This window comes from Ammospiza nelsoni, chromosome 4 (assembly GCF_027579445.1).
Source record: "Ammospiza nelsoni isolate bAmmNel1 chromosome 4, bAmmNel1.pri, whole genome shotgun sequence".
Classification (NCBI taxonomy): Eukaryota; Metazoa; Chordata; class Aves; order Passeriformes; family Passerellidae; genus Ammospiza; species Ammospiza nelsoni.
The window spans coordinates 30,409,142-30,421,546 of NC_080636.1; the positions used below are offsets into that span (position 1 = coordinate 30,409,142).

Here is a 12,405-nt window from a genome sequence, read left to right on the forward strand (position 1 = left end):
ATGGCTATTCTGCTGTGCTCCTATCACAATGCCTTGCCTTCAGGGTCCACACCAGCACCTTAGGCTGGGTTAGTCTATGTTTCTTCTGTCAGTTTTTAAAAATCTAAGAAGGAAAATGCTTCTTAAGATGTACAGTTAGCCTGCTGACTGTGCTGACAGCTGGTCTCACTGAAACTTAGCACTTTTGTCCACCCTTCTGCTCTCTCATACTCATCTATCCAGTACTGTATTACCCCTCTCCAGATCTGTTCCTTCACCCCTAAGTAGGGGCTGCCCAAATTACTTCCTCCTTTTTTCTGTTTCAGTTAAATTAAAGCTCCTTGTGTCAACACTACTATCAGGATGTAGTGTCTTAAAGATGACTCCATGAATACCTCCATTGGGAAACCTCCAAAAAGACTCCTCAGAGTAACAGTTAAAATAAATACATGATCTTCACTGCTTTGTTATACCATTGATTTCACTGTCTTGGGCCTAGATTTCCAGTGAATTCCCCAGATCCCTGTTCTATCTGTGCTATCTCAGAACACATTTTCTCAAGACTCTAGTGTGTCATAATCCCAACATACAGGGCAACTCCATCGTTACTAAAATACCTTTATTCTCTGCAAGGCTGCCAGTCCCTTGCCAAGTCTAGTACTTCCTCTCCTACCAGGGACAGTCCCATTTCATTTGCTCTGCCACTGCTTTTTACTTCACTTACTCACCTCTCTGTGACAAACACAAAACACAAAAGTTCTGTTTTGCCCTTACTATCACTTATAGCAACTTGCAACACATTGTATTCTTCTATTTACACTAATATGAAATGGAAAATTCCCTTTCAGGGGTAATTCTCAGGTTCTTATTCTGCTGCTGAGCAGTCCTTTCAGCACCCTTCCCCACCAGAGCATATACTTCTGCTTCCAGGTGTATCTGAGTAACTATTTTTGTGCGTTCTATGAGTCTTTATTCAAACAATATATTCTTGAAAGAAAAACAGATGCTGTAATATCAATCTACTTCCACCATCAGTGTTCACTTCAGATGTATTTAAGTTTCACTGTGACTGTGGATCAATGAGACCTGCACTGAACTTCCAATAAATAGTTACTCTGGGCTGCAGCCCACTCCTTGCAGTGCTGTTTGTTTCCTGGTGTTTCTGAGTGTAATTTTGGCAGCAGGCCACAGCAGCACTGTGATATTCCAAGGGCTTGTTGTACATCAGTCACATTTCTAGGGAGGGATGTGTAGTGTGGTACCTACAACAATGAGTTAATGAGCCCTAATCCCCAGTCCTAGGCCAAACTAAGGAGTAAAATCAGTAACTTTTTTTCCTCCCTCTCTGCCACAGCACACCTCACAGCTATTGCTGCATTTTTATCCAAGAATTCCTGACTCTGGCCAGGAACATCTGCATACAATAATCTATTTATTTCTAAATTTTGTCCTAAAAGCCAGGGAGCTTTCTCTCTGGACTAAATCAGTGCACAGTCTGTCTCCCAGGGCTTAAGTTACATAAGAAATAACTTACCATTATTAACTGATTTACCTTTAATTTTTGTTGGAGCCATTCCCTTCATACAAGCCAAGTATTCACAAATTATACAGTTAACAAGATAACTGGATTATTAATATTTGAGAAAATTTTAATACAATTCTTCAAGATACTTAAAAAATGCTTTAAATAAAAAACACCTATAAAATATTTTACTCTTTTTCAATTTGACGCTGCCATCAAAGTTGCAGAAGAAAATGGGCCAGCTGGATGTCACTTGCAGTATCTATCTGCTTTCACTTTAGCTCTCCTGTATGGGAAAAGTGAATGAAACAAGATTTAGATTAAGACCAAACACAATTACACCTGGGTGTTTTATCTGCCTCAAAGTGTTAAGAATGCATTAAAAGTAATTTTTCTTGAACTTTGCTTCAAAGTACATATAAAGGCCTAACAACACTTTGGATTTGTTAATTTACTTTGTTTTCCTAAGGAGGTAGAACTGCAGTGTTAAGTTAACTTGCTAAAGTTAACCTTGACTTTCCCTTCAAATCAACATAATTGCATTTTGTCTCCCATGAGGAATGGAATTCACATTCAGCATGATCTGAAGCTGACCACCTGTGAGAACCCAGGAGTGTTCTCACATTACTTGTAATTATCAGAAGTAGTTTTCTGCATTCCAGCCACTGAATTAATGCAAATATTTATACTATATATTGACATAAAAGGCTTTAAAAATTCAACATGGTTTCTATAGTCTTAATTTAGCAGGACAAAAAATTCCCTCTAGATAACATGAAGACTGTTCTTAATAAACACTATTTCTCTTTAAAATTCAACTTCTGCCTCTCCAAAATATTCTGGTACCATAGGTATTGAAAAGTGTTAAAAATTAGCTCAATTTTCACAATTAAAAAGATTAACTAGATTGTTCAGTTTGTTTAGTTCCGAGTTGTTGAGGGATTAAAGATTTTCAAAAGAACTACTTTACAGGTAAATTCAAACCTGCAAACTTCAGCTAAAGAAGTGAAAATCCAGATTAAAAAAAAAAAAAAAAAAAAAAAAAAGTGGCAAGCCCCAGGACTCAGGGCCAACACTCACCAGTGGAAAAATGCTCAGGAACCTATGTCCCTGAAATCCAGCCCTCTTTTGTACCCCAGGATTTACCATATGTGCATCTCCCAATAGTTTATTAAACAATACATTATTTCTAGCACTTTGAAGTACCTGTCAAGTAGCATTTCATGAAAAGTGCCTTCTTTTCTGGCTTTTCTAAGGGCTTTTGTATCTTCTTTGCTTATTTTAAGCTTTTTGTCTTGAAAACTTTGGAATTTCTTCCTGTAAGGGGGAAGAAAAGAAAAGTAGTAAAGAACTGAAGCTTTTAAATTTTTTTGTTTCCCAACACATCAGCAGCTGTGGTAAGGATCTTAGCTCCTATTAAAGCAGCTAGTAGCTGACTGACCTAATAAATTCCAGCAAACCATCCCAGTACTAAGGTTGCACTAAGGCTTCTGTAGGTGAAAACTACTCAAGTTTTGCTTTTTTTGGCAGTCTAAGTAGGAATGAGCCCCTATGTGACTAGCATGAAGTGGTTACAAATTCTAAAGAGCCCCTTATTTAACTACTAGCATAAGAAATCAGGGAGCAAAAGTGTACTGGATGTAGTTGCAAGGTGCTGACTGCAGGGAAGTGCAGGTGTTTTCTCTGTGAGAAAAGGCCAGGGGCTGACCTGTGCTGGACAGAGCTGGCTCTCAAGACATCCACTACAGGACACAGCTAAATCCACCAGCAAAGCAGGTGGCACTCCCATGGAAACAGATTTAAGATAAAGCAAAATGCCATACAGGCAGAGAAGGAAAAAAAACCCCAACCCTAAAACTGCAAAATGGCAGTGGGAACATCAAGCACAGAGAAGGAGAGGAAGGAGATGCTGTAGGTACTGGACCAAATATTACCTTCCAGCCCATGAATAAGACCATACCAGAGCAGCAGGAAAGGAAGGGAGTGACTGAAAGGAAACACTGTGTATTGACCTACAGCCCATCTGGCTTAGTGGAGCAGGTAGAAGCTCTGGAGAGAAGTCGAGCTTGAGATGGGAGAAGGGGAAAGGTGGTGTTTATAATTTTTGTCTCTCAGAATCTACATGCAATGAAAAGAAAATAAATTTAACAAATCGTTCACAGTTAACCCTGGGACAGTATCTGGTACAGCAGCTCTCCTTTATCTCAAGCAATGAGCTACCTCACCCTGTTTTCTTCCCTTGTCCTGCTAATGAAAAGAGAGTGAAAGGCTGGATGGGCATTGGGCCCAAAGACAGCCCCAGTCAGAAACAGAAAAAGGCACTTGAGCCTGTTACCAGCTTTAAAGTACATACACATAATTGATTTCACACTGTTTAACATTTCCTTTGTCTTCTTGTGGAACGTCATCTTTCTTCTTAGCTTCTCTTTCAGCACAAGTACGAATCTAATAATTGAAAGAAAAATGAAAAAACAACCAAAACACAACAGAAAACACCTGTATTTTAAAAACAGTAAGTTACAGGTGAATGACTACGTATCCTTCGTAACAGATTGAGAGTCACAGTGACTTTTCAAGTTCAGTTTTCAAACTGGTTAACCAGAAACAACTGCAAAAGTAAGAGCTGCCTGAAATATGGGAAATGTTAAGTGCAATCCTTGATATTAGACATAACTGCCTTTATCTCAAAGAAGCACTACTACAGTTCTTAATTTTGGCAGGGACAATTCAGAGATTGACTTAAAATACTGTTGCTCCCACTAGTTAAGACACCTATCTCTATTTGGAGAGTAGAGATATATTTCCCATGTTCAGATAAAGTCAAGATAGTCTTTGCAGATTCTCTTAAAAGATCTCCCCCTTTCTCTGTCCCTGATTTGGTCATAATTCCTCTCTTCTGTGCCAAGCTGTTTAGAAGTACCTGGAAGATCACATAGACTCTTTTGTCCTATTGAGTGGTAAAGTATCTTCTTATCTCTACAGGAGGTACTGAGAATTATTACAGCCCTGGAACTCATTTACCCTTCTTGTGGCCAGATCACTTGAGAGCTGATAGGAAGCAATTATAACTGTATTAACAGAAAATCATAGCACACAGACACCTGCTTGAGTTCGACTCCTGCCAATCCTGTATTAATTGTAGATTGTAGAAGTTATAGATTACCTTTATCATTTCTTCTTCCCCTGCAGTTTTGCTTTTGGCTTCAATGTCCCCCTCCTCATTACACCTGATAAAACGGCTGTTTGCTGCTAGTAATGCCATTTTCCTCTGCAGAAACAATATCACACACTGTAAGTATAATGAGGCTGTATATAATCCTTGATTTGTAACAATTTATCCTCTACAATATGCCAAACATCTCTGTAAATAATTCTCTTATGGATGGATACTTCACTAGCTAGCCAGACCTGCTGACTCCTTCATTTTTAAGATGCTTATAGCTGCCAAAATGCAGCTATTGAAGCATTTAAAAAACTTTCAATTACAGTAAATGCGTTGCAGTTGGAAAATCATAAGTTACAATATGAAAGAGATTGCAAAAGGTTTTAACTTCATAGTAAAAATACCCATCTCAAAATACAATCAAACACTAGCAACATCAAATAAACCATTGCAAAGAGCTTACATCTTGGAAGACAGGTTCCCACTGTTCTCTTGATCCTATTGCATCAGAACGTCCAACAACAAGCCCGTCTGAGTTTATACCAAGGTATTTGCCATAACCAGACTTGAGAGCAATCCTCAAAGGGAAAACATTGGAAACAAGAAAGAGCGTTTTTAATTAATGCAATTCACAATACCCAAAACATCACCGACACTTTTAGTAGAAGACAATGTATTTCAAAAGAGTATTAAAATGCCTTTTCACAAAATCCAAAGATAACAAGTATCAAAACTTGAAACATTACAGTAATTACCTTGTATCAGATAACTTAACTGCTGTAAACTGCTCAGGAGGACTAGGGCCTTCATCACCTGAGGAATGAATTTTCCATTAGTTAAGTATGAAGTATAAACATAAAATGTATTAGCCTAATAATACTCCAGTATCAAAAAGAATTGAACATTGACTATTACTAAATACTATGGAAAGTATTTATTTAATTAAAAATTCCTTTTTGAGTACTCACTTTTAAAAAAAAGCAATGCAGGTGGTCATTTATGCTCATATATTTACAATGCTTAAAACAAGGCACAAAATAAAGATTATCATAAGTTAAAGAAATTTATAATTGAGAATGTTTTGTAATTTTCCTGGTGGCTTTGAATACCTTAATCTCCTTGTAATGTTATTTCTTTGATAACAAAATGCATTATGGTTCAGCTATGGTAACTCAACTCAGTATCCTAAAAGCTACTGGATTCTTCATCCCTCAAAACCAAAACAAGGGAATATGGCCATTGTTGCTCTGATCTCTGTTTGGAGATGAAACACACACAGACTGTCAGGGTTCTGGAACAGTCCATGTCAGAGTCATTGCCCTCAAATTCCAAGAACGAGCTAATTATCCCAGCACATTGGTAGTTCTCTTGTGCATTGACAAAACAAGTATATTATGACAAGGATGCAGCAATAAGCATTAAAACTCATCTACCTTGAATTTCACTCTTCAAGTGACACCATAAACACTTTATCGGTTTTAATAAAAATTATACTGCTTTTTATCCAGCAAGTATGGCCTTTAACAGGTAATCATCTCCAGTGCAGTTCAATTTATTGCGCACATAAGCCAGCATGAAACTAGATGAGTGAAACTGATTGGCAGTCATTAGGTTTGTGTCATCTGCATGCTTCAGCTAAAATTATTGCATTTTTTTGTAGTAAACTGGTTTTAGCTGTAACACTGCTTGCCTTGAGGTGATGCTAGTTCTATGCTTTTAGGCACTTTATTATTAAAACTCTATTATTTTCAAATTTCCTGGAACAAACCTTTATGTGGTGCTCCAAGTGTAAACAAGCCGTTGTCAAGGGCATGGATGTAAGCTCCTTTATCCATTTCTATAGCTATAGTTCCTGTAATTTCACCAAAATTACTGACAGCCCACCAGTTTCCTGTAATATAAAACCACAACAGTTTATTAACACAGTAACCACAACTTCTGATTACAATAGCCAAAGAGGTTATACTTCTGTGTCTTCTCTGAAATTTTAAATTCAAAAGACAGCTATCTCACAAACTTCGTGCATTATTTTATAGTCCAGAGCCAGTTTAATGGTGTTGCTGCTGCTGCCTCAGGAAGTCCTGCTCTTTGACCAGCTGCCATCCCTAGCTACAAGCTCCTGTGCTTCATCCCTTCTTTGTGTTAGTCCACAGACCAAGCTGATTCATTCAGCTGATGCAGCAAAGACACACTTCACAAGAAAAAGATTTTTTCCCTCTGGATCTGTCTCCTGCAGTTTTGGAGTCATATCCATTTATAAGATTCTCCAGCACAAGAGAATCAGAGATACTACTTAATCTCGCTGTTAAATATGTAAATTGTAATCCTTAGACCTCAGTTGTTCAAGCCAATCTGGATTTGAACATTTGACTCCTACAGAATTCTACCAAAGTTAAAGCCCTTCCCATGTGCATGACTTAGAATTATGACTTTTACAATTTTTGAACAGTAAAGTTTTCTCTTTGTATACTGTCTTACAAATATTTCCTAGCTCATTAAGATAGTAATGCTTTTTTAAAATTACTTACAAAAAACTGAATCCATTCTATTGGTGTCACAAGTTCTGTGTGGAATCGAGGAAGATTCCAAGACACAAATGACATGTTGTGAGAAACAGTTATATATTTCTACAGCAGCTACACTTGCTTTACTAAGTCCTATAAGGACCCCGTTAGCTTCTGGCACATCCCCTACAGTTTCCGCAATGTCACATAACTCCTGGAAAGCAGCTCACCAACAATATCGAGCTGCTCTGCCGCATCCTCTTCCCTTTTCCTTTTCTTTTCCTTGTGCTTTTTCTTGCTGCAAGGGGAGATGCAAAGAAGTGAGAACGAGCCGCCGACCCGGCCCTTGTCCCGCCGGGCCTCACGGCCGGGCCCTGCGGGAGCGCTCCCTGACCCCGGCCGGAACCCTGCGGTGCCCAGCCCGGCCCCAGCCCTGCCGAGCCCCCGGGCCGGAGCGAAGCTAAGGGAAGGGAAGGGAAGAGCAGGGCCGGCCCGGCGTCATCCCTGCCCGGCCTCCTACACCGGCCCCGCGGCGGTGCGGGCCCCGGCGGCTGCCGCAGCGCGGGGCAGGGGCGGCGCGGCGGGCAGCCCGCTCCTCACCTCTTCTCTTTCGAGCCTTTGAGGACGAGCTTGGTGGATTTGACGCAGGAATACTCCGCCATGTCGGGATGCGGGAAGGGCGGGCGGACGGAGCCGACTCCGCCTCAGGCCGGGCGGAAGCCCCGAAGCCGCGGCCCGGCCTCCGCCCGGCTGTGGGCGGGCACCGGCGGCGCCGTGCCTCGGTCAGCGCACGTGGAGGGTGCTGGACACCGAGTTTGAGCGGAAAAATGAAACAAGAAGAGTTTAAAATTACATTTAAACAGTCTGTCCCTGGGCACCTTTCCCGTCTAAGTCTGGCCTGGCTCCATGGGTGCAGTGCCTGCGCTTTGCCAGACTGCAGGCAAAGAACGCTAAGGAATGAAGAACCCATGGCTCCTACAGCCCGTGTGTGTGTCTGTTGTAAAACACGTCATGAACATCAGCAGAGCCCTCGGACATGAGGGCAGCAAGGCCAAGGGCAGCAGGTCTTGCCTCTGGCAGGGTTACATGTGAGCTGGACGCCTGGATGCGCTGGTGAAGGAGTAAAAGCTTCCAGGGACGCCTATGAAGACCCGTTGGGGAAATACAGTTTGCAAGTCAGCCAGGTATACCACGCTAGGGGTGAAATGAGGTATGACAAATTTTTCCATCCTGTTAGCCACTTGGTATTCCATGCAATAAAACATACGTCAGACTTCCCCCTTGGCACATAACGACCTTTCTCTCATATTAACCTAGAACCTTCTAGACAGGTACCAAGACTCTTTCCTTGGGGAACAGCCTTACTAGCCCATGTGTGATTAGAATCCAAACTACAGTAGTAATTTGTGTTTAGTCTTCAAAAGTGTTCTTCCTACTTCTCATTCATGAGAGAGGTGGGTTTGTGCCCAAAAAGTTGCCTGTTGATTATATTACCTGGTTAAATGAAAATTATTACCCCTACAAGGCTTGTTGTACATGTCTTATGTACAGGTACAGAGATGCTTGCATTAGATTGCTTCTTTTTGGTTTCCAAGTTAATTTCCTATCTATGCTTGTAAGTTTTCAGCACCTCAGAGCTATCTTCTACAAGTAACAAATGCGAGTCTCATACGTGTTTATGTCAAGGCTTTTAAAGTCACTGAAAGTGACCAGTTGACAAAGCTTGGTATGTACAGTGTCCCAGTGAATGACCCTGGAGTTGGTGGATGACTGCAGATGTCTTCCACAGATACTTTGGTTGCATCCAGAACCCTGCCTCTTCTCACCAAAATTTCTTTGAATTTCTGTCTGCGTGCCTAAGAGGACACTACCTTGTATTGTAGTTACACTTGCTGTGTAAAATGCAAACAACCCTAATGAACTTCAAGGAGGTTTTGGCAAGTCTCTCATTTCAGAGCTTTAGGGATGTTGTGTTTGTTAGCAAAAGCAATTCCTGAATTAAGCTGCTGGTCCATGTAAATTCAGAATATTTTTTGTGTGTGGCTGTGTGTGTTAGCTTTGTTACTTTCTGTAGCTGCACAGTTTGTGGTGAATGGGAGTGGGGCTGTGGCCGAGCCTCATCCCCAGTGGGTGCAGCTGTGAGCAGCAGGTGAGCAGCACTGACAGCAATGAGCCCTGGAGTGCCCAGGGCCCTGACCAACCTCCAAAGGGAGCAGAGGGCACACAGGTGCAGTGCATCAGCCTGAGGGTATAAAAGGTGGGGCTAAAGAATAAGAAGGGCATGTGCTTGAAGCCTTCTGGTGTGTTATGGTGTTACTCTGTGTGGGTTGAAGCGGTCTGAAATTGTGTGGTGATACTCTCTGTATCGTGGTTGTCTCAGCTGTGACATGTGCTGTGACAACTTTTCTGCTGGTGAATAGGAAAGTACCTGCCCTCTGCAGGGTTCTCTTTTATGTTGCAATTTGCCCAGGAGCTGCTTATCCATGCAGACATCCTGGCGTTTTTGCCCAACTTCCTCTTTGTTGGGATGCATTGCTCCTAAGCTTAGAGGAGGTGATCCTTGACTATTAACAATCTTTTTTGGGTGCTTCTTCTGTCTGGGTCTTTATCCTGTGGTACTCTCCCACAGGATAAAGATCCATGAAGAGATGCAAATCCTCTTGCCTGAAGCCTGAGGAAGCCAGCTTGCTGTTCATTCTCCTGGCTGCCCTAAGGATCTTGAACTCCACCATATTATGGTCACTGCAGCCAAAGCTGCCCCCGTGCTTCACATTCCTCAGCAGCCCCTCCTTGTTGGTGAGAACAAGATCCAGCATAGCCCCTCTCCTTATTGGCTCCTCTTTCACTTGGAGGAGAAGGTTGTCAATTTAACCAATGTATTCATATGTTTCTAGTCCTTTGGGATTCACTTCAAGCCAACTTCAGCAGTGAGCAATTTTAGCAAATACCGTTACAGCTGTATTTGACTTGTATCATTAAATACTTTTTTTCAGGTTCTAAACAGATATTCCTATAGGGCAGATATTTTAGTAAAAGGAATATGAAAGGAGAGCAATTACATGAAAGTCAGAACAAAGCATAGAAGAGATGAGTGAAGCAGGAGAAAATGTCTGTCTGCCACCCTAGCATGCTGACTTGATCTTCAGTGGTTATTTTAGGGATCTGAGTTCTTTTTAGCCTTTGATTCTGTTGAGAGAAAGCCTGCAGGAGTTAGTTTTGTTCTCTTAGCTATAACTTTAAAACTTTATTTATAATAGGTTCTAATTTTTTAACTGCTTAACTGTGCAGACTTTGTATTCATGAGATATTTGTACATTTTTGTCAAAGTGTTCACTGATAGACTATGACCAGCACTTCATAGTACATAAGCACTTAGCTGAGAGGTCCAATGAGGGAGGAAAAGGTAAGGATAAAAAGCACTTATAAGAGATGTAATACCTTTAAAGTTATTAAGGATTATCTAAACTGGATTTTTTGTGCATTTTTTCCTTTTTAACTTTAAAAAAAGCAAGAGCAATTAAAACAATTTATATTTTAAAATACATATATTTTTATCATGTGCCAGATGTTCATTTTGCTATTTGTCCACCAGATGCTGCTATAGCCACAAAAATAAGTGCAGATTGAGAAGTTTGGGAGGGAAAAAAGGAGATAGGTTTATTTTCATTACAGATGACCCTTACATAATCATGATCCTGGAAAGAATGATGCGTGTGCTTACATTTGCATAGGGAATAGTCCTGGTGAGTCCAGTTAAGCAGCTCATTTAGTGTAAAGTTGATAGTGATTGCAAGCTTTCTTAGGATGAGGCTATACCAATTATGTTTGCTATTTTCTTAATTTGCTGTTCTGTTTCCATTCTTTTGTTTTTTGAAGAGAAAGTAGGAAAGACAGAATGATAGAGACAATAAATATTTTAATAGAAATGTAGATTTTTTTTGGGGGGGGGCTCTCATGATGTATTATATATTTTCTTGTTAATGAGTGTAATTTTACTTAAGATTCATGTATCTTAGGTTTCTTCTTAAATTTAGTGACACCAGCAACAGATAGGCATCATTACAGTTTATGCAGAAGATGATGAAACCTTTTTCCTGCAGGGCAAAGTGATGAAATAAATCTGAAAACTGTATATAAGATGGTACCACTTTAGAGAAGCTATTTAGACTCTAATTTGCCAGTTAGTATTTCTGAAATTAAAACATTTCCAATACGTCTGGGCTGTGGTTGCTTAAAAAAAAAATAACAGTTCATTTTCTTTATGGCATTGGAAATAAATGGAGTCTTTGTGTTTGCAATTCTAGAAAACAAATCACTTTTTTAATGACTGGATTTTCCTGCCAGCTTGGAATTTGCCGCATGTGCATTTTATTTTGAAATCCTAAAGAGTGAAATCATTTGCTGTTGTTCATGCAGATGGGGCAGACTGGCTGAGGTGTCATTTGCAAAATGTGCACTTTCATCATTCACGTTTGACGGGGATCATTACAAAAATGTATTAGAAACTCAGGACTGATGGAAGTGAAGGGCTGGGGTTGAGCATCTGTGTCATAGTCTAGTGTCATAAGGGCCTGGACCCAAACTTGGGTGCTTTGGAGTTTTCTTCCATCATGTTTTGTTACATTAGGAAATACTAAGATACCTCCCCAAACCAGAGAAACTTGAGGTAGCTCTCTTGATAGCCAAGTTGACAGATTATGTGGGTTTTTTTTTCTCTTTTGTTTATAAGTGTGGGCCCCTTGTGAAATATCAAAGCTCTTGACTGATGTAACAGCCAAGATCGATATAGTTTTGTTTACTCATTTACAGAAGGAGTGAAATCTGATGTGAGTTAGAACCAGAACAACTATATTTTAATTTTTCCCCAGTGGGACAAAGTACATACTCTGGAATGTTGTGGTTTGTCATAATGTTCAGCAGCAGTTGTGCCAGTGTTGAGGCATCCCCAGGACATGATGGTGCATGACAGATGTAAATAAAAAGCTTTTTTGATTCATAGCATTTTTTAAACTGCATTCTGAAAATGGTTTTGTTATAACTTCCAAATTTTAAATGTGGTCAGAAGTTACCTTTTTTTTTTTTTTTTTAAGCTTAAATGTTAGTGTCAGGTTTTAAAGCACAGGTAAACAGATATTCTCAAAATTGCATTTCTCCTACTTGGGTTATGGCTCAGTACTTGGAGTATTTGAGAAGCAGGAAGGGTTTCTCAGCCTTTCAGGGCAGGATGGAGCTCCAGC

General features: G+C 40.3%; 1 protein-coding gene across 1 annotated transcript; it reads right to left on the bottom strand.

Moving 5' to 3' along the window:
• Window positions 1-1,509: 1,509 nt before the first annotated feature.
• Window positions 1,510-7,911, bottom strand: FRG1 (FSHD region gene 1). Its single transcript, XM_059470471.1, has 9 exons — window positions 7,769-7,911; window positions 7,399-7,466; window positions 6,433-6,555; window positions 5,420-5,477; window positions 5,128-5,242; window positions 4,665-4,769; window positions 3,855-3,946; window positions 2,708-2,818; window positions 1,510-1,787 (listed from the first exon to the last, which is right to left on the bottom strand). Exons 1-9 carry the CDS (start codon window positions 7,828-7,830, stop codon window positions 1,751-1,753), a joined length of 771 nt encoding a protein of 256 aa, XP_059326454.1. The 5' UTR covers window positions 7,831-7,911; the 3' UTR covers window positions 1,510-1,750.
• Window positions 7,912-12,405: the final 4,494 nt, after the last annotated feature.